We start from the raw sequence: 21,108 nt of genomic DNA, 5'->3' as shown, positions 1-21,108 counted from the left end.
CCTTAGAAGAAAGTACAGCTTCAGAAAAATAATCTCCTGGAGCTCTCACTACAGCAGTTTATGGGCCTCTGATTCCCCAGATTTATGGCTTTTACAAAACCTCACACATTATCCATGTTTTGAGTTTCCTGTTTGCTGCCAGGTGTTCACATCATTGCCTTCATCATCTCTTGCAGTTGAAGTACTTCAATTGGTAGCTGAAATTTTGTAAGCAAGAGAACAGATCGTCATGGTGAAGAAAGAGCACATGCAAAGATCTTTGATTTTGTGGACCTTGCAGCTGAATTGCCTACATCTTAGAAGGCACAGTGCTGAGGGAATTCACAATTTGAATGAAGTTTTACTATTCAGAGTTAGTCTCTAGCCAGGGTTAGGAAATTAAATTTGATGGAAATTTGAAAAACACATACATTGAATTACTTAAATGAATGATTGTAATTGGTATAGAGAAATAAAGTTCTGCTTTCTGTTCTTGTTATGATTTGGCCCTTGACAAGTTGTTTTCACCAGTTCCTCAGGGTAAAGAAGCAGCTGCCTTTGGCCCTCTCCTGGCACAAAGAAAAGTTGCGATGACAAGACAAGAGCATGAAGGTAGATTCTTTTTATTCTGTAATATTTATTTTATCTCATATTGTGTGTTTTATTGAGAACCTGTATCAGCCTTAGCTGAAGCAGTTAGAGGTCTTTAACATGCAACAGAAGTTTAGTGAGATGGCATATGGCCAAATCATTTTGCCAGTTCGAATGTGAGAACCTTTGTTTTGTGTTTTGTGTTCTTTTTAGTGTTCTTTTCAAAACATATGTTAGCTAACATATGTTAGCTCTTTCCCCACATGGAAATTTAATTTGCAAGTGAATTTCACATCTTTTTTTCAGGAAAAAATGAGCTCATATTGGTCATCTATAAAATTAAACCATTTTAGAGAAATGTTGTATAGCATGCAACCATATCCCAGTGCCCTTCAGCCATTTTTATTGGGTCTTGTCCTAATTTCAGTTTCCCTTGAAAATAACTGAATAAATATTTATCCTTTAACAACCTGTCTATAAATTCATGATAGCTCCCAGTTCATCAGTAAATTCTGTGGATATCAAAGTAAGATGATTCTTTCTTTTTTAACATTAAAATTGTTGCAAAATCAGTTGTCAGCATACAAGGCTCAAAACTGGTCAATTTATGCATACAAGTTAAACTTTGGCCATGACCTAGGAAACCACTTCATACATTTCCACACAGAAAACTACACTGCCTTCTGGTAACTATGACAAACCGCAGCGTATCTAAGGTCAAAGCAGAGTGTGTGAGCAGATCAGGGGACACTTTCACCCTCTCTGCTGATGGGAAACAAGTTTCTCTGTGATGCAACTTGATTTTAAGTTGTGCGGCCTTTATGAGATGGGCAAAGATAGCAAGAAGCTGAAAAATGGCTTTGGAGAATCATGAGAGCCAAGGAAAAAAGCAGAATCCTAGAGGGGAAACGGTGAGCTAATGCACTTATAGGACAGCAGCGTTCTTCTGTGGAGTTAACAGCTAAGTGAGCAGGGCATGAAAAGTTGGGATTCACTGTATCTGAGATTCATTTTAGGACAAGGTTGGTTTCAATTGAAAGCAATGGGGAAGTGCTTCCTAGACTGTAAAAAAAAATGCAAATATGATGGCTGACATTCCGTGTGAGATGATGTTTTTTCTTCTCCAATTCAGAGAGCAGTAGGTTTGGAAACAAGACTTGGATTTATATAAAAGTGCTCTTTAAATGCTGTATACCACACTTCTCTGTCTCATGATAAAATCCAAGCGAAGAACCAAAAGGAATTATTCTTTCTAAGGAAATTCAGATGGCTGACATATGAATCTGATCTGTCATGCTAACATTGCTTGGTTCTTCTTTTTTTTGCTTATGCATAATTGTATTTACATTTTCATTTACACAGCCCATGAAGGCTGTGGTATGCTCTGGATGACGCTTTTTTTTGCAGTGTGCTCTAAAGGTCGACATATTTGGGTTGCTCCCAGCTCCATGTAGTATTTAGTGTGAGGCAACAGATTCCTCTCATGGGAAGCCAGCTTCTTTTTTTTAATGGCAAGAAGGAAAGCTTGAGCATCTCAGCTGATGCAGCTACAGCAGTGTAGTTGCACATGTGGAGAAGAGCAGAGCTTGAAAATTTGCAGTCCCCAAACCATTTACGATGTTCAAATTAAAAACCAACATCTCAAACTGCACCTGGAAACCAGCAGGCATGCAGTAAACAGAAGTCATAGCATATAAAATCATGTGCATGTGGGAGACTGGCAGTGAAAAGACACAATAGGTTTTGCTGTGAGCTAAGGAAAGAGTTGCTAAATAAATTGGGATGTTTTGCTTCTTTTGGAAATTAATCTAGGTGAACGCTGTCTGAATTGAAATTGGGGATAGTTTTAGCACGATCTATACACTTACAAGGAGGTGAATAAAGAGCAAATTGTTTGTATCAGTACTTAAGATGCAACGCTTCTCTTACCTGTGTGTTTCTATTGCCAATTTGTTTCCTAGTTGACTGCAGTTTCAGTCGAGGAGTCTGCGACTGGAAACAAGATACTAATGATGACTTTGACTGGAATCCTGCTGATCGAGACAGAGGTATTTATTTCAATACCTATCCCTAAGCTCAGCTGTGATGTCTTATCCTCTCCAAAAAAAGGGGAAAGTGAAGAAGAAAATAGAATCAAGAATTAATTAAGGCAGCAGAGAAGGCTGAGAGTGGAAGTTGCTTTTCCAGTGGCAATTGCTAGTTGGCAGTATATTTCAGTACAAATGAATCAAAAGGTGAGCAGAAAGATTTGAATTAACGGTTAAGAATTGCAAGTTGCAAAACAATTGAAACCTTCTTAGTTACATATTGTGTCTCTCCAAGGCTGGTAGGATATTTAAGCACATCTACCATTTAGGTGGGTGTAGGAATGTTGTCGCTCACAGGGTTTAGACATAGCACTGTGATAACTGTGCCTGGCTTCTCCAATGGAGTGGTGATGTCATCTACTCCTGCTTGGCCTTTGACACAGACCCTGACAACATTCCTACCAGTCAATTGGAGGGATAGAAGTTTGATAGATGGGCTGTTAGATGGCTGAAGAATTGGCTGTATGCCTGTGTCTGAAGAGTTGCAGACAGCACTTCAGTGTCCAAATGGAAATTGTAACAAGTTGTTCAGCCTGGAGAAGGCTGTGGGGAGATTTCATGGCAGCCTTTCAGTCCTTAGAAGGAGGACTGAAAAAAAGATGAGGAGGCCTTCTTATCAGGGAGTATAGTGATAGTGATAGTGATAGACACAGTGAATTTAAACGGAAATGTTTAGATTGGATGTAAGGAAGACATTTTTCATGATGAGTTGGTGAGGCACTGGCACAGGCTGCCCAGAGAAGCTGTGGATGCCCCATCCACAGCTGATTTAGTCAGAGGTGTCTTTCCCATGGTATGGAGGTTGGAATGAGAGGATCTTCAATGGTCTCTTCCAACCCAAAGCATTCTGTGATTCTATGATCTTCCTTTGTGAGGAAACATTGCAGAAAATGTTCCAGTAGACCCAGTGGATAATGTAGAGCACTTGTTCCAGTCCCGACATGCACATTCTCTCTCTCTTCTTTCACAGTCTTTCCGTCTCAGTCTTTCTTTGCTAATCCTTCCTCTCCTGCTCCTTGTATTTCCTTTTCCCAGTACCTTTCTCTTTCCTGCAGCTTTCAGGAAGCCCTTACCATGGCCTTACTTCATTTTCACAACCACAGGTCTGCTAATTACGTCTATTTATGGACTCACTTCTTCTATTCCTTCATCCCTTTGTGTGTCATCTCTCATTTTGTTGTTCCTCCAGGATTTAAGGAATAAACTGCTGGTTCCTTTATGAGTTTGTCATCACTGCAGAGGAGATTGCAGAGCGTATTGAGCTAGATCAAGTGCTGGAAATGGTCTGACCAGAGGGGCACAGCACCATGTTTCAGGCTATTGCATTTGAGATGATTTTGTCTTTGAAATATACAGAAAATTGCAACGCAAGGAAGAATGACTGTGATTGCCAGTGAAATATGAACTCATTTCCTTTCTGAAGGGATCTGACTTCCAATAGAGAAAGCTTATTCCTTGAAACTTAGACTTCCTGCTGCTTTTCTCCAGTCTAATTTTAAATTATTCAAGTAACAGAGCTTCTCCTTATTTTCTTAGCAAAATTGCTTTCAATTTACTAACAAGTAGTACAGGTCCATTCAAGTTTCATTTTCCATTTTTTGTTACAAGGTGATGGATACTACATGGCTGTTCCAGCCTTTGTGGGTCACAAGAAGGATATAGGCCGCTTAAAACTTCTCCTGACCGACCTCAAACCAACGAGCACCTACTGCTTGATTTTCAGTTATCGGCTCGCTGGCGAAAGAGTGGGAAAACTTCGAGTGTTCATGGCCAACCAAAGAACTGCTCCTGTCTGGGAGCAGGACAAGGGAAAAGATGAAAGGTGGAGAACTGGAAAAGTGGAAATATGGCAGGGTACTGAAACAACTAACAGTGTAAGTCTAATGCAGTGTGTAACCTAACTGCTATAGCCAACACAAGAGGTTTTTTCCTAATCCTCCAGTGTTCCACCAGCTCTTTTATAGGCATCGTATGCTTGCAACTGAAAGGCTGTTTGGAAATGGAGGAGTATAGATTTTAGAAGGCTGAGAAGTTGTATGACTGTAATTTCATAACTGAATGACTCCAGTTTGCTAGGACACTGATGCCAAATAATCCCATCATTTTGTAAAAACTTCGTCAGATCTCTAATTATCACAAACTACCAGAATCTCTGTTTATTATTTCATGCAACAGAAGGCATAAGTGTGTGCTTGGAAAAATGAAAATCATCTCTGTTTCATAGAAGATGATGCTCTGAAGCCATACTCACACAGATTATTAGTGCAAAAAGAGACCTCATTTATAATCAAGGTTGGGCAGTCACCGTAGGTACAGGGTATGTTTGCCAGCAGAGAACACTCTGCCCTGTAACTTCTCTGAAAACTGCCTCAGTAGAGACTTCAGCAAGTTTCTTCTTGAAATTCTAGAGCCTGATTTTCATTTATATGACTGAATATTTTCAATGCAGGGCAAAGGGTTATGTTTACAATTGAGTACTGGAAGCATAAAGGAAATTGAAGTCCTTTTTGAAGTTTTTTGCACTGACAGAAAGACATGGAGGAAGTCTTACGTAAATAAGAGTCAGTCTATAAAATAAAACCCCAGACACTCTATTGATAAAAATGAATTTACTATGTGTGTGACTGCAATTATAATGGATAGCCTACTATATATATTGATTGAAATAGATTGAAATAGATGTATTTACCAGCTATATAACCTAATACTAAAGGTCCAAATAGGTGGAAAATGAACAATTGTAATGTCTCCAAAAAAAGAGGGCACTAACGTCTCATAAAGTAATAATGCCACATTATTATAATGGGATTTCACTCCATTTGCATTTTCTTTGTACGGTGAAAATAAGCAATCTTATTAAATGAATCCATTTGGTATTGTAAATCTGTACAGAGGATTATCAGTCCAGTTAAATAATATATAAACATTCTAAAAGCTGCAGGGATTTGAGTCATTAAGTCTTTCATGAATTACAATTAAACATTCCTCAGATATAGCATTAAAACTGTTTAAGAGTCACTAAATGGTTGGATAAACTACATTTTCACTGTTAATGCATCTCTTTTCTTGTGACAGATCACCTTTGAATCAGAACGTGGGAAGGGCAAAACTGGAGAAATTGGAGTGGACAATGTTCTATTAGTTCCTGGTCTATGCCCAGAAGACACCTGAGAATGGATATTTTGAGTATTCTGGATTTAGCCCTATTTTCAACTCTTGCCTTGCTAGTAGTGTATTTTTAATCTTTTCATTATAAAAAAAAGGAAAACGTAAATTTAAAACCTGTACCTTGAACTTAGTGCAGCAATGCAAACGGCAACTGACAGGTGCAAGATGCAGAGCACACTCTTTATGAATTAGATCTGATACGTGCTTTGAATATAGCACTACTATATTTTAACACTCAAGGTTGGGGCTTCTGAGGCATTAAAATATGTGTCTAGCTTTTTTACAAATTCTGTATGCTTTCATTCCTTAAAGTTCTTTTCAAGGCTGTTCTTAAGTTGTCTGTTGCATTTCTACTTCACAAGAACACAAAGCAGTGTTGAAGAGGATGCTACTACTTCTGGTGATGTGATTTTAACTTCTTACTTAATATGTAGATAGTAAATTTATTAAAAAACAATTAGAAGAATGAGGAGGTTTTTTTCCTGTCTTCATGGAGCTAAATTTTAAGTGGAGTCACATCTTTGAGGAATATTTTAATTGCTGATACAATATGCAAAATATCCTCTTTGTCATCAGTGTCTTTAAGTCACACAAATCACTGTTTAGGATTGATCCGCTTTTTTTTCATAGGCATTTAATATGCATCACATAGAGATGATATTACCAACTGGTAATGAAAAAAGTAAAGAAATTTTCACACTCTGTACTGACCTTCAGGAGCAGACAAGTTCCTGCTGGGTTACAGCCCTTCTTTACTGCGCAGAGCCTTGAAACAACCATGTTCATTTTCCAGTAGACAGGACGGTTTAGTGGCCTCACAGTAAGGCTCATTCTTACATGACACAATGGAGAAATATAAATCTTTTTTGCAAGTCCCTTCATGTTCTTCAGACTTCAGCAAAATGGATAGAGGCTGCCCGCCTCCCCAGGAATGGAGAAGGAAGCAGACTCTTCTCGCACAAAGTAGAAGCTGGTATCTTGCCACTCTCTGCCACACATGCCTCTGCAGGTACATCTGTGTAAGGAAGCTCTGGAATCCAGGTTCCACGTGTACTGAAAAGCTGAATGATTGAAGCGTGGGCAAAAGACCATTTTCTCCTTTGTGATCTCTTTGGAGAATGTGTGACATCTGCATCTCAAGCAGACCAGGGTGCCTGAAACTGAGAAGATTGAAGGTCTGTTTTATTAAAATCAAATTCTGTGTCTAGCTGCCTAGGTGAATTAGGCACTCATACCACCTTCTTGCACAGGATGCAAGCAAGTAGCAGTCCCTGAAAATACCAGTCTCTGTAACAAGTTTCTTGGAAACTGACAGAAAGTTAAAGTGGCCCATGTGGAATCGCCCAACTGCATGTTGGCATCAAAAGAGCTTGGCCAGCACGTTGAGGGAGGTGATCCTCCCCCTCTGCTCTGCACTGGTGAGGCCACATTTACACTGCTGTGCCCAGTTCTGGGCACCTCAATTAAGTTAAGTTAAAAGACAGGGACCTCCTAGAAGGAGTCCAGCAGAGGACGACCACAAGGATGAGTGGGGGCCTCCCATGTGAGGAAAGGCTGAGTAACCGCGCTCCGTTCAGCCTGGGGAAAAGGACACTGAGAGGGGATCTGGTAAATATTTATAGCTATCTAAAGGAAGGTGGGAGGCAAATGGGTGAGGCCAGGCTCTTCTCGATGGTGTGTAGCAAGAGCACAAGGAGTAACGGCCTAAACCTTGTACATAGGAAGATTTGTACTAACATGCACAAGAACTTGTTTATGGTAAGGGTGATGGAGCACTGGAACAGGTTGCCCAGAGAGGTTGTGGGGTCTCCTTCTCTGGAGACATTATTCAAAACCTGCCTGCATGAGTTCCTGTGTGACCTAACCTAGGAGTTCCTGCTCAGGCAGGGGATTGGACTCGGGGAGCTTCCCAGGTTCCCTCTAATCCCTGTCGTTTGGTGATTCTGTGATTCTGCCGTTCGTATGGAGAAGAGACAGCAGCTATTAATAGGAAGACTTGGTAAAGAAATACTCTTTTCACATCTTAGCCAGGATTCTGGCATTTATTTATCTTTAATAAGTAATACAATTTTTTTTAGCCCTTCCCTTCCTTATTCGCTTTGCTTCTCTTCGCTTCACTTTGCTTCTCTTCGCCTCGCCTCGCCTCGCCTTCTCCTTCTTCTCCTCTCTCTCTCTCTTCCTCTTCCTCCTTGTCTTTCACTTCGTTCTTCTACTGGCTCCAGCGATGAAGGCAAAACTCTCTTATTCTTTTCCACGTCTCACTAGAAAAAGGGGAGTCTCAAGTTGTGGAGTATATTCTTCTGCCTGCCCCCTTTTACTGCTCTCTGACCAGATTTGTACTCCAAGACTTGGTATCCCAATCAATCAATTAAATTACTAAAGAAGCCATTTTTAAAGTATTGTGTTCTGCTTTTCCTGCTATCCCAGCTGCCTCCTACACAAGATGGAAATGATTTTGAGAGCTTTATGTTGGGATTGATATAATTGCATACTTCTACTTGAGTTGCATGTTAAAAGTCTTCTTTTTTATTTACATTTCCCCGTCAGGAGACATATGCCTCATGTGGCTGGTATCTGTTGTATTTGAGAGATAGATGCAGTTGCAAAGACATGTCACAGAATCATAGAATCACAGAACGGCCTGGGTTGAAAAGGACCTCGAAGATCATATAGCTTCAGGCCTCCTGCTTTGGGCAGGGTCACCAACCACCAGACCAGGCTGCCCAGAGCCACATCCAGCCTGGCCTTGAATGCCTCCAGGGATGGGGCATCCACAACCTCTCTGGGCAGCCTGTTCCAGTGTGTCACCACCCTCTGTGTGAAAACCTTCCTCCTCATATCTAACCTAAATCTCCTTTGTCTTAGTTGAAAACCATCCCCCCTTGTCCTATCATATCCACCCTTGTAAAATGTCGTTCCCTCTCCTGTTTGTATGCTCCATTCAAGAGCTGGAAGGGCACAGTGAGGTCTCTTCAGAGCCTTCTCTTCTCCAGCTAAACAAGCCCAGTCTCCTCCACCTTTCCTCGTAGGAGATGTGTTCCAGTCCTCTGATCATCTTAGCGGCCCTCCTCTGGACCTGATAGAAGAGCTCTGCGTATTTCTTGTGCTGGGGGCCCCAGGCCTTGGATGCAGTACTCCAGACGGGGCCTCGCAAGAGCTGAGTACAGGAGGACTACCATCTCTCTTTCCTTGCTGGCCTCCCCTGTTTTAATGCAGCCCAGAACACAGTTGGCTTTCCAGGCTGCAAGCGCACCCTGCTTGCTCCCATCCAGTTTCTCGTCACATACCATCTCCTGCCAGTGACAGACTGAGGGATGAACATATTGGCCATTCAGGATGCACATGGAAACTCAAGCAGTTGGAAACAAACCTTTAAAACCACTGCAGAATATTCTGATAGAAGCCCTCCACGCAACCAGCTTCACCAGTTTGCAGTGCTGCTCTCTGTGCTTTTTGCTGTTGGTCTGTTACTCAAGGAACATCATTTCCATCACAGCAGCCCATCTTGGGGAGGAAGTCCTTCACCGGTCAGAGCCATAACTAATCATCCCTTGATGATTAATCTCCATCATTTCTAGATTTCCAAGAATAATGTGATCTGATTCTTCCGAGGCAGGAAATGCTCGAAGCAGATGTTAGAGTCTGTTCCATATTTCTGAACAAACCAATTGATTCAGCTATGATAAGGAAGAGTGTCTGAACTTTTGCCACCTCCCATTTGGCTTTTACAATCCCATTAGCAGAGAGATTTTTATATTAATAATATTAATATAAATAGTGATTTTATTTATGATTAAAGATATTAATAATAATAGTGTTACAATTACAATTCAATTACAATTACAATTCTCTATGTGATTAATGGTATCTCTTCGCTTTCCTTTGCTTCGCTTCTCTCTTTGCTTCGCTTCTCTCTTCGCTTCTCCGCTTTGCTTCTCGTCGCTTCGCTTCTCCTTCTCCTCCCTTCCTCTTCCTCTTTGTCTTTCTCTTTGTTCTTCTACCGCCTCCAGCGTTGAAGGCAAAACTCTCTTATTCTTTTCCACGTCTCACTAGAAAAAGGAGAGTCTCAAGTTGTGACTTGTGACCTCAAACAGACTCAAAGCTGCCTCCTCCCTGGATTCCTCTGGCAGAGGCCAGCTACAACTGTGACCTCAGGCACAGCAAAGGCGGGAGTGCCAGTACCTGTCTGTTGGCCCAAGCGGCCGGGAGAAGTTGTTCATTACGGCCCCAGTGTGACGGCGGGTGAGGATGACCACCGCCTGGCACAGGAAGGGCAGGAACGTGCTCTGCTGCGCAAACGAGGTGATGCTGCGCAGGATGTAGAGGATCGGAGGCACCTGAGAGAAGAAGGGGAGAAAGAATGACTTGCTGCATCCTGCACTCTGCAGGGCCTAGCCATGTGCAATGGCCAGAACAAGTCCAAGACACGTGGCAGAAAGTCTCTTACGTTCCAACTGAGGTCCTTCCCGTGCATCTGCAGGAAGGTGGTCATCCACTTCCCAGCAGCACGCACACGCACTCCGTTGGCTTTCCGGATCGTCTCCTTGATGGCAGTCATGAAGTCAACGGTGCGTTCTAGGGGGAAGTTCCTGCACACGATCTGCAGAGAAATGAGAAGCGGGAGAGATCCCATCACTGCTCTGCTGCAGCTGTCTGTACCCTGCTGCTGATACGGAAGGCGGTTGAGCCTTCTCTCAGCTTCTGCACCCATGGTGTTTGCTTACATGCAAAGCCGACCTCCCAGCAGCCACAGTCACACATGCATGCAAGTGCACTCACACACACAAACGCACATCATGGAGTCAGAGCCTTGCACTGGGTGCCTGAAGGCCAGACGTAGCTCAGAGCCTCCTGCTACTTGCTGAGAAAACAGGGCTCAGGGTAACAGCTCATTTTGGAAACAGTGTGAGAGGCTGGGAGCTGCACAGGGTCGTGCAGAAGCCTACACACAGAGATCACACCACCTCTTCTTGGGTCCACTTACCATGGCCATTTTGGATGTGGTCTGGAGCTGAGAGGCGATGCTGCAGGCGTGCAGCCCCTCGCACAGGCCCCTGATGTCACCCGTCTCGATGTCTGTGTTGGTCGCTTTGGCTGGAAAGAGCACAGAGAGAAAAGGGAAGTCACGCTTCTGGAAATGAAACTGCTTTCCACGGGGGAAAGACAGAGGACAGGGTGGGGACAAGAAGAGAGCTGTGCACGGTGCCTCTCCCTCCTGTCAAGAGGGCCCAGCCCGTGGGGCTCTGGTAGTGCTACGGAGGAGGGCAGAGGGCTGGAGCACGCCTGCTCCACTCACCTTGGATTCGCAGAAGGGAGCTCAGACAGGTGACGGCCAGCTGGCGGGATGCAGGCATGGGGTCACAAGTCAGAGGCGCCAGCAATCCCACCAAGGAGCCAAAGTGCTCACAGGCATCTCCTCTCTGCAGGGGTGAGAGGCAGGAACAAAGCTGTAGATGGCCCCAGCTCTCCCCAGCTTCTCCCATCTGTGCCTTCCCACCGTGACACAGCATGCACAGCTGGGCAGAGCTCGCCTTCCAGCTCAGGGGCGCTGGGGAGGGAGCAGGGGGCATGCGGTGGGGCTCTTTACTCACTTGAAGCTCTTCACAAACAGACAGCAGCTGGGAGCAGGTCTGCAGGGCCCTCTCGCGCTCCCACACGTTGCTCGATACCATGCATTTCTGCAGGACCTGGGGTAGAGCATCTGTCTCACTGAGGATGTCTTTTCTTTCCCTTCCTGCCACCCCTCTCCCTGTCCCTCCTTTCCCAGCACTTTCCCTTAGGGCCTGCCCTGTTGCTCCATGTGGCCTCCTGCCTCACTGAGCACCGGCACTGCCGCCCCGCTCTCTGCAGTCACTCCTGCCTCCTAACCCAGGAGCTTTTCCTCGGCTGTGGCCTCCAGGGGCTGGCTCCTGCTTTCCCCCTGCAGGGCCCATTTCTCTGCCCATTTCAGCTCGCAGTGAGCTGGCACGTCAGCAGGAGATTTCTCCCCCTCTGATCCTCCTCTCAGTCCCCAGATCTCTGCCCCCGCTATTGACAGGCACCATGCTTTCTCCCTTGCCCCACGAGTACTCACATGGACTATGTTCTGAAAGAAGCCGCCGCTGGGCTCTGTCTCCAGCAGGACCACCATGAGCCGGCCCAGAGCTTTCAGTGCTGTTTGCTGAAGCTGAAAGCAGAAGACGGGAGTGACGTGTAGCATCACGGCTGCTGCCAGAGCAGAGGCTGTGTGTGCTGAGGTATGTAGGGTTCCGACCGAGAGGTGGCCGGGAAAGTTACGGCAGGTTACCTGCAGGTACTGTGCTGCTTGCTGTGACTTCCTGATCTTCAGCATCTTCTCTGCTGAAGGGTGTGTCACGATGTTCTTGCAGCACAGGACCAACATCTCACGCATGTCTTTGCTTTCGAAAGAGGGCTTCAGCTTGCTGAGAGGAGGAAAACAGGAGAGAAATCAGAAAGGCTCTTTACCTCTCCAGACTGGTTCAGACAACATCTGAGTTTCTCCTAATTGACAGCTACAAAGCCAATACCCCCACCCAGCTCATGTTGCTGAGCACTGCCTTCAGCTCCAGCAGCGCCCACCTCCTCCCCGGCAGCAGTGAACCACCTCCCGCTCTGGAGGGAAGGAGACCCCAGCTCTCCCTTCTCTTCCCTGCCAGGGGACAGGAGCACCAGGGCCTTGCTCCCTGCCCCAAACCTCAGCTTTGCTGCGCACAACAGCCCAGCCGTCTCTCCTGTAGATGTGGCTCCTCCCCCCCGACCCCTCCGGGCCCTCAGGAGCTACCCAAAATGGGGATCACCATCCTGACTTGCAACCTCAGCCCTTACCTCAGCTGCTCCAGGGCCAGAACCACCTTGAGAGGCACTGGGGAGACAGGCATGCCCGAGTAATACTTCTTCATCAGGTCCTGCAAGTCCCAGAGACACACTGTCAAAGTGGGCAAGGGGCACACAAGAGCTGTTCCACCCGGCCCCAAGACAGGCACAGCTGCCACACACCAGCCCCATCACTTTCCCATGGAAGCGCTGCAGGATGCAGCAGCTGGTGCACCCAGCCCGCTGCCCAGCCGCTGCCTGCCAGCACCCAAGGTCCCCACCAGCTGGAGACGCGTGGCTGCTGGACACCTGCATGCCCCCAGGGAAGCGAGCCTTGTGGCGCAGCCCAGAGCTCCTCTGCAGACAGCCCTGTCTCCAGGCACTCACCATCAGGATTTCCAGCAGCTTGCTCTTCAAGGAGGGGTTAAAGCTTGCAGAACCACCCACAGCTTGGAAGGCAGAGCTGCAGTCGGTGATGCTCTGCACCAGCGCGAGGTTGTTCTGCAAGTCCTGAGGAGCAAGAGAGAAGAACATTCTTTGAACTGCGGGAAGGGACAAGGGCTGCAAGGGACACACGGGGAGACAACACTAAGGGAAGGGCTTGGATCTTTATCTGGGCACAAACCCTTCCCCGAGGGACCTTTGGAAAGGAAAGGCCCATCTCAGCATCCCCCCATGTGGAGAGGCTGCAGCTGGGCGCTCAGACACCCTGGCACGCTTTGAGCTCTCACCCGGCAGCTGCAGCTGTAGAGCATCAGGACGTTGCCCACGATGTCTCCCTCCAGGTGGGCGAGCAGCTGTTGCTTGGAGGCACGCAGTGCCACGCTGCCGTGGGCCAGCATGAGAGCGCTGCGTGTGGCATGAGCTCTCGTGCTGTCCAGCTCCATCTGTGTGGGAAGAAATGCCTTGAGACACTCGCTAACGGCCCCCAGTGCCCCGCGATGCACCTGGGCTCCCAAGGCAGGAGCTGCAGGGAAAACAAGGCAGAAGAATGCCAAGATGGAAACCCGTAACGCTTTACCTTCTTGCGCCTGGAAATCCTGGCATTGCGGCCTTTGCACAGCCTGGACGCAAACATGGTGAGCGTGGCCAGGACTGTGTGGAAGTTGTTCTCAGCAGCATGGCTGAGAAGAGAGACGATTCCCTGCACAAAAGAACAAGGGGCCGTTGGCACAGGCCTGAATCTACAGGTCCTCTGCTGAGCAAAATGGCAGCAGTGAGGACATAGAAAGGCCTGGAGCAGGGCCAGGAGAAACCCTCTGCCCCAGGGCCAGAGCAGGGATGCTCGCAGGAGCTGGAGGAAAGGAGAGCTCACCTGGGCCTCACGTGGCTCCTCTGCATTTGCCTCCTCCAGGTGCTGCAGCAGCTTCTCCTGCACGTGGAGGACTCCCTGACAGGATCCCAGCACTGTGCCCAGAGCCTTGTACAGGAACGACTGCACGGGAAGGGAAGGAAGAAGCTGAGATGTGGCAGCAGCTTAACGTGCTGGGGGAGGGCCAGGTGGGAAGGAGCCAAGCTCCCTGGCGGTTGCTGAGAGCAGCTGCAGGGCCCAGCTTTAGCCATCCCCGGGCAGATTGCAGGAAAGGCCCTCTGGGAGGCATAGACTGGAGAAGCAGCATCAGCATCCCGCGTGGGCAGAGCACCAGCCGCAGCCCCAGCCCCAGCTGGACACCTGCAGCTGCACCGCTGGGTAGAGCCGGGGGGAACTCACCTTTTCTGCAGAGCTGCTGGCAGAGCTGCTCAGCCGCTGGCTCAGCTCACAGCTCAGGGCCTCGATCCATGCCTTCTCCTCTATGGTGTCCAGCGACGCCTTCAGGAACTGTTGGAGAACAGGAGAAGACAATGTTCCCTTGCCCTTTGCCTCTTCCCTCACTCCCAAGTCACCGCAGCCCTCTGGGGAGAGGTGCCTGGAAGAACAGTGCCTCTCCCAGCTCCCCCAGCGTTCCCTCCATTAAAGCCGCCCGCCCTCTTCTCCTAAGACCCCCCTGGGCTTGGGACAGAGCGGAAGAGGCAGCGCCACAAAGGCGTGCGGCCGCTCCGCAGCAGCGCTTGAGAGGCTGCTCCTGCCCCACAGTGGCTCACGTGGGAGCGGGGCTACTTGGGGCAGGCAAGCACTTCTCTGCACCGCGCCTCCCGGCAGTGCTGTACCTTTAGCAGACGGCGCTCAAACTCGGCAGTGTCCGGGAAGCTCTCATCTTTCCCTGCACAGCAATAGGAAGACAAAGACCCTTACTTGGGATCAAGGCACAGAAGGAGAGCTGCTGCAAACCTGGCTTGGCCTGGGCACTTGACACTGCCAAGCTGGGACCTGCACCCCCTCCACAGTGACCTGTCCCTCCCCACAAGCACTGCCTCCACTGGAACAGGGAACTAAGTGCTCCAAGGCTGCTGTCTGAGGGGACATGAAGGGCCCATCCCTGTCCTGGAATGGGCAGATCTCTGGTGGGATGGGTCCCTGGGCCTCAGTGCTGACTCCCAGGAATGGGAACAGCAGCAGAGCAAGAACTGGGCTGCAGGCAGTGCTTCCCCTCTGCCACTCTGCAGAGCTGCATTTTCACTCCCCCCCTTCCCTTCCCTGCCTCTGCCTCTTCTTCCCCTCCAGTACTTTACCTTCAAGACACTGCAGCAGCAGGGGGATCTCAGTAGCCCACATGGCCCCCACAGCCCTGTGGAACCTGCTGTGGAGGTTTTTCATCAGCAGTAAGGCAGCAGCTTGGAGTTTGCTGCCTGCAACAGGGCTGCCTGCCACCACCTGAGCGAGAGCAAGAAAAAGCAGGGTCACTTCTGCAGCAAGAGCAACGGCTTCCCCCCAGGATGGAAGCAGCTCGGCTCTGCTCTGGCAGGCAAGGAGCAGCCAACAGCTCTGCCCATGGCCATGCTGCTTCCTCCTGGCTGCTCGTAGCACCGGCCTCTGGAGCATCTACTCACCAGCAGTCGTGCCAGCAGTGTCTGGGGCGTCAGCAGTGGGCCTGCAAAGAGAAAAAAGTGCTGAGTAAGACTCCAAGACACTGCGTGCCCAGCCATGCACACCTCCGCTGTCCCTTCTGGGTGCTACCACAGGTCAGCAGAGCTCACTGGGGGAGTTTTTGCTCCTACCTTGAAACATGGAGCTGACAAAATGGGGATCCAGGTGTTCTATCGGCCGTCCTGTCAGCTCCTCTCTCTCAGCCAGGGCACAGACACAGCGGGAGACTGGGATCAGCATGCCTGTGTACTGCGCTGGCACCACAAACAACAGCAGCCGCGGCCACAGGAGCTGTAGGGAACGAGGCAGTGGAGCAGGTCAGCATTCCTGCCTCTGCTCGGAGATGAAGAGGACTCTGTGAATTTCCCCGAGTCCCGTGTGCTTCAGAGCACGTTGGAGGAGAGACCTGGGGTCTTGGAATGGGACGAGGAACACGGGGAGCAAGGGCAGGGAGCAGCAGCAGGGCAGAGCGTGACTTACTTTGGACATCCCTCTCACAGAGACGTCCAGTGATCCCAGGATGTCCATGCACAGCTCCTGGAGAGCTCCTTCTTCCTGGGCTTCCCGGGCAGAAAGGTCTCCGGCTGCCTGCACGACAGTGGTGTTGAAACACTGGTTATGCTCAGCTCTCAGGAGCCTCTCGGGAGGCTCAGGTGCGGCCCCAGCGGTGCTTCTGTATAGCAGCCTCTGAGCAGCACGGGTCTTCCAAAGGAAGATGCTGCCCACTGCCCTTACCCTTCTTCCCGTGGCGCGGCTGAACTCCCTGAAGATGTGCCCCACCACATCCCAGGCTGAGCAGCTCCGGGTGTTCGAACTGAGCAGATCCTTGATGAAATACAGAATAGCCGTCCTCACCTGCAAGGGGTCAATTATGGGTGTGATTTTCCTGGTCAGAAGGCAAAGGGAAGCCACCTGCTCATCGGGGCAGCCCTTTGGGCATGAGCAGAGAATCAAGAGCAGAGGAGAAGCTTTGGCTTCTGACGTGAGGGCCAGGCCTTAGCACCAGGCTGTGCGCTTTCCATGCACAGCACAGGGACCTGCCCGCTCCACTCTGCCTGCTCTCCCCACAGGAGCCATCATGACCGTGTGGCCAATGCCCCAGCACCTCTCTAGTCACCCCAGCCCTGCCCGTGCTGGCAGCAGCATCACCACCCCGACAGCGCTTTCCCTTCCCAAACCAGCTCACCCGGATGCTGGGGTCGCTGCACAGACGCTGCACAGCCTCGACGACCTGGGGCAGCATCTCCGTCATCATGGGCTCTGCAAGAGATGCACAGAAGCATGAGCGGAGCCACAGCGCAGATGGCAGAAGGGAGCCCTGGCAGTGCCAAGGCGTGGTACTGACCAACCCGTGGTACTGACCATCAGAGCGAGCCAGAGCACCCAGCAGACCCAGGGCTGCCACGCATCCAGGCTCCCAGTCATCGCCCAGCTGCGACTGCAGAAACAGGATGGTTTCCTCTGGGCAGATCCGGGCTGCAGGGAGGAAATCCCACGCTATGTTAGCAAGAACCTCACGCCCATGCCTGAGGTTTGTGAGAGAGGTTTTGGCCAGGGCAGCGCCAAGCATGGCCAAGGCTCCTCTCCTTACCCTGCAGCATGATGCAGTGGGTCAGCTGTGCACGACCAGCCTCGCTGTGCTGCTTGCTGTCGTCATAGAGCTGTGGGAACAAGGTCCATTTGATACAATCACATCAGCACTGAGGACGGAAAAGACACTGTGCTGCCCGCTCTCGTCTCCCTGGGCACTCTCGGGAAGAGGACAGGCAGACAAAACCCAGCCCGCCCCACGGCATCCCCGGGAGTACATGCACGGCTCTGGAACAGCCTTGAGCATGCAGGAGCTAAGGCTGAGCCGCCTTATTCAGGGGCTCGGAGCTTTGCAGTCGACTTAGCCACAAGGGAAACTGCTGTGGGCGCAAGGATAGGCTCCCCTTACCTGGTAGAACACGGCACTGGTGACGTCCAGAAACTTGTCCCTTGGAATGACAGACTCAGTGCCCCCTAAGGCCTCCAGGAAGACTGTGAGGCTCTGCAAGAAACCAGGAGAGGAAGAAAGGGATGAAGCCACTTGCAGGAGTGGAGAAACTGTTTCCCAATTGTTTCTCTGCAGGGAGAAGCTCCTGCACAGGCGTTCTTGTTTATCCTCCACCACCCAGCAGCAGCAAGAGAGTCTCTCTGCTCTCAATCGAGCCGTGTTTGGGCATCATCTGCAGGCATTTCCCACCCAGCAGCCCACTTCTCCCCCATCAGATGCAACTGGCTGTGGTCCCCTCAGTTGTTAGCACACAGCTCCTCAGGCACTCAGAGCCCCACCACCCAGGTGGTGGTGACGAAGTCTCCCATCCCCAGGAGATGAGCCCCTGTGAGTCTTGGCTCCCTCCCGGCTCTTGTCCAGGCCATTCCTTCTCTGACTGAAGAGCTCAGGAAGCCTCAGACCTCCCTTGAACACCCATCCCTTCTTTCTCCAAGGGCTCCCCACCTCCTCCCTGCATGCCCCTGACCCCTCGTGGCATTTGCACGGGCCCCACGTCCACCCTGAGCCCTGCACAACGCCTCACCTTGGCCACCCTGCAGATGTCTTGGATCTCCTGACACGGGTGAACGAGCCAGAGGAGCTGCTCCCAGACCTGCTCTTGGTGCCGCTCCTCTTGCAGGAGAACCTCCAACATGGCAGCCACAGCCCCAAGGACGGCCTGTTTGTCCTGGAGAGGATGGCAGAGGCCCGGCATCAAAGACTGAAGGTCTGCCCTTCCTACACAGAGGGCTTTCTCTTTCTCTTTCCCTTCCCCTTCCCCACACCCCCACGCCCAGCAGGAGGTGGGCTCGCTCTGGAGGGCAGGCAGCTTTTCCCCATCCCCTCATCCCCAGCTCTTCCTGCCACAGTGCTGTGACATGCAGCTGCTCCCTGGCACGGAGCCACTTCAGGGCCCTTTGCAGAGCCAGCCCACTCCCTCTCATCACCCCTCAGCTCTCAGCCCACTGGGCACAGACAGAGCTGCCGACATGGGTGCCCCTGCTGCCTTCCTGGGCTGGGAATGTGGGGATGCAGCAGTGCTCACCTGTTCCTCCTGGCAGTCCTGCCAGTTCCACATCACGGAGAAGAGCAGCTCATGAAGGTTCTCATAGATCTGCTCTTTCTCCATGGCAGGCCAGGGGCATTGCGTTCCTGCGGACAAGTGAATCTTCACGCCATCCAGCCACTGTTTCACAACTGAAAAAACATAACAAAATACTTAGACAATAATAAGACTATTTTTTTGAAAAAGGGAGTGAGAGAAAAGGGAGCCTGTGAGAGTCTGCAGCAGGGTGAGGTGCAAGGGCTGTCCTGAGGCCCCCTGCTCTGGGGCCGGCACTCACCAGCACAAGCGATGCGCAGGATCTGGCCACTCTTCACCTGGCCCACCACACTGCGCAGGCCTGCCAGCATCAGCCACACAAAGGGGATGCACTGCGGAGCTGCAGAGAGGAAGGAGAGGGCCACAGTCAGAGTCCTGGCAGCGAGGGAGGAGGGGCTGCAGCCCTGCATCCCCCAGCTCAATGCAGATCACACGCGGAGGGCAGAGACCCCTTTCCCGGCTGTTATAGGTGTCAGGAGGTTGAGGGTACTCTACCATAGGTGCTGAAGAGTTTGCTCAGGGTGATGAGCACCGACTCCTTGCACATGTCCCCCGCGGCCTTCAGGTGGCTCTGGAGCTCAGCCATCACCAAGGTGAAGTGCGTCCGAGCCAGAGCCACCAGGACATTGCTGGCAGCTGTCTTGACATTGCTGGTCACGCCCTGGAAGAGAGTCACTGGTGACACGCGGCCCAGGAGACTGCCTGAGGCCCTTGGAAGAGCAAAGCCACCACCATCCGCCAGCAGAACACCAGCGTGGGCAGGCGGTTCCCTTTGCCCTTGGCAGTGAGCCCTCACCTGGGCTGCCGTCAGGTCCCGGGACACCTCTGCCAGCAGCCGGTTCACCACTCCGCACGGCGGGCGGCTGCTGTCTTGGCACAGGGCGCTCTCCAGCTCACAGTACGCCTGCGCTCGGTCACCCTGGGGACAAGGATCAGTCACGCTCGCTTTGCCCGCTGCCACCCATCGCTCGGTGGATGTGCTGCCGGGCCTGGCACCCACGGCACCGTGGCCCTGGAGGGGCCAGGAGGGCAAGGGTTGCTGGTTGGATGTGCCCAACTCACCTCCTGATCTTGCAGGCGCCGAAGCAGTAAGGTCGCGGCGCAGGTAGGGACAGGGCTCGACACCCTGCTTCTCTCCCTGCGACGCGTACGCCTGGGCACGCAGCCCACACAAGCAAAGAGACCTGGAAGGAAAGAGCAGAGCAGCTGCTGCAGGTGTTGCTTGGAGCCAGGGCCGAGCACCCGGCCAGCTGTGGGGGGAAAACGCTCCTCCAGCTCCACAGCGCGAGGCTGCGTGTGGTTGGCGGGGGCAGGGGAGGGAGCTTTCCCCTTGCTGGGGTGCTGGGGAAACCACGGTGAGCAGCTGCACTCGGCAGAGCAAGGACAGCGCTGCTGGCACGTCCTAAACAGACACTGGAGGCACACGTGTGCCCGGGCAGCGTCGTGGTGTCCAGAGAGGTGGAGGGACTCACCTCGAAGGGCTCTCAGCCTCTCCATGATAGCAGGATGCCTCCAGGTAGACGCAAAGCTCTCTCTGGTTCCACTTCCTGCGGGTCCCACAAGCGGACTGAGCCACCGCTCCCACCGCTCCACAAGGGTGGATGAGGCGGCCACTGTGACACCACACTGCAGTGTCACCTCACAGAGAATGAATGACACGCCCCGGGCTGGGGAGCAGGCAGGTCCCCAGGGCAACCCTGCAGGCCCTCAAACACAGCACGTTTGTGTGATGCAATCGGCTCTGGGGTTCCGGTTCCATGCTGACGCAGGGAATGACCTCAGCGGGTGATGGAGAGCCCCTGCCAGGGAGCAGCTGCTGGGCACCGTTGCCCGGCGTTGTCTTAGTGACTGGGGGCTCCACGCCGGGAGGCACTGAGGCCCCCATCTGCTGCCCGACAACCTCTCCACAGAGCTCTGCTGTCCACTGGGGGCACGTGTCAGAGATGTTAAGGAGACTCCACCGCATCTGATCAAAAATGAATACATTAATACTAGAAAATAAAACTTCTTTATGGTGAATGTCACAGAACAGCGGAACGGGCTGCCCGGAGAGGCTGTGGGGTCTCTTTCTCTGGAGACATTCAGAACCTGCCTGGACACATTCGTGTGTGACCTGATCTAGGTGTTCCTGCTAAGGCAGGGGGATTGGACTGGATGATCTTTCAAGTTCCCTTCCAATCCCTGACATTCAGTGAAACTGTGAATACACAGGGTGTATGTTGAAGGGAACTGTTGCTGTGCAGACTACGTGAGTGGCCTGAAAGGGTCAGTAACGTGTTACAGTGTTTCATCCTGAAACGGATGGATACTTCTAGCAAAAACAACAGTAACTGACTGTCAAAGGAAGAAAGAACTTATGTTTCGGTAGGCAGAACGCAAGAAACTA

At 50.8% G+C, this 21,108-nt stretch overlaps 2 protein-coding genes across 2 annotated transcripts in view; one reads left to right on the top strand and one right to left on the bottom strand.

Annotated features, from left to right (window-relative positions):
* Window positions 1–7,808, top strand: part of EGFL6 (EGF like domain multiple 6) — a 42,352-nt gene extending 34,544 nt beyond the window's left edge. The window contains exons 9-12 of the mRNA XM_052664677.1: window positions 511–591; window positions 2,532–2,618; window positions 4,266–4,531; window positions 5,733–7,808. Of these exons, the coding sequence (XP_052520637.1) occupies window positions 511–591; window positions 2,532–2,618; window positions 4,266–4,531; window positions 5,733–5,828 (530 nt within the window). The 3' untranslated portion in view covers window positions 5,829–7,808. The remainder of the gene's footprint in view (window positions 1–510; window positions 592–2,531; window positions 2,619–4,265; window positions 4,532–5,732) is intronic.
* Window positions 7,809–9,652: 1,844 nt separating this feature from the next.
* Window positions 9,653–20,415, bottom strand: LOC128071701 (maestro heat-like repeat-containing protein family member 2B). Its single transcript, XM_052664686.1, has 31 exons — window positions 20,195–20,415; window positions 19,785–19,906; window positions 19,519–19,641; window positions 19,218–19,383; window positions 18,964–19,062; window positions 18,666–18,817; window positions 18,165–18,308; window positions 17,543–17,635; window positions 17,195–17,264; window positions 16,966–17,079; window positions 16,790–16,863; window positions 16,339–16,458; window positions 16,084–16,191; window positions 15,735–15,894; window positions 15,567–15,607; window positions 15,249–15,390; window positions 14,787–14,839; window positions 14,350–14,457; window positions 13,954–14,073; window positions 13,660–13,782; window positions 13,370–13,525; window positions 13,026–13,148; window positions 12,651–12,730; window positions 12,112–12,247; window positions 11,899–11,991; window positions 11,417–11,512; window positions 11,122–11,245; window positions 10,810–10,919; window positions 10,273–10,425; window positions 10,008–10,162; window positions 9,653–9,874 (listed from the first exon to the last, which is right to left on the bottom strand). Exons 1-31 carry the CDS (start codon window positions 20,217–20,219, stop codon window positions 9,823–9,825), a joined length of 3,435 nt encoding a protein of 1,144 aa, XP_052520646.1. The 5' UTR covers window positions 20,220–20,415; the 3' UTR covers window positions 9,653–9,822.
* Window positions 20,416–21,108: the final 693 nt, after the last annotated feature.

Source organism: Tympanuchus pallidicinctus, unplaced genomic scaffold (genome assembly GCF_026119805.1).
Source record: "Tympanuchus pallidicinctus isolate F22 unplaced genomic scaffold, pur_lepc_1.0 scaffold6, whole genome shotgun sequence".
Lineage (NCBI taxonomy): Eukaryota > Metazoa > Chordata > Aves > Galliformes > Phasianidae > Tympanuchus > Tympanuchus pallidicinctus.
Note: the sequence above shows the minus strand (reverse complement) of the source record. Positions and strands in the feature narration are given on the sequence as shown.

Coding starts and splice junctions, on each gene's coding strand:
- LOC128071701 (XM_052664686.1), bottom strand. CDS start 20,219: ATGGAGAGGCTGAGAGCCCTTCGAG. Junction 15,895..16,083: donor CTGTGAGAGGGATGTCCAAA/GTAAGTCACGCT, acceptor CGTTCCCTACAG/CTCCTGTGGCCGCGGCTGCT. Junction 10,163..10,272: donor GGAAGGACCTCAGTTGGAAC/GTAAGAGACTTT, acceptor TTCTTCTCTCAG/GTGCCTCCGATCCTCTACAT.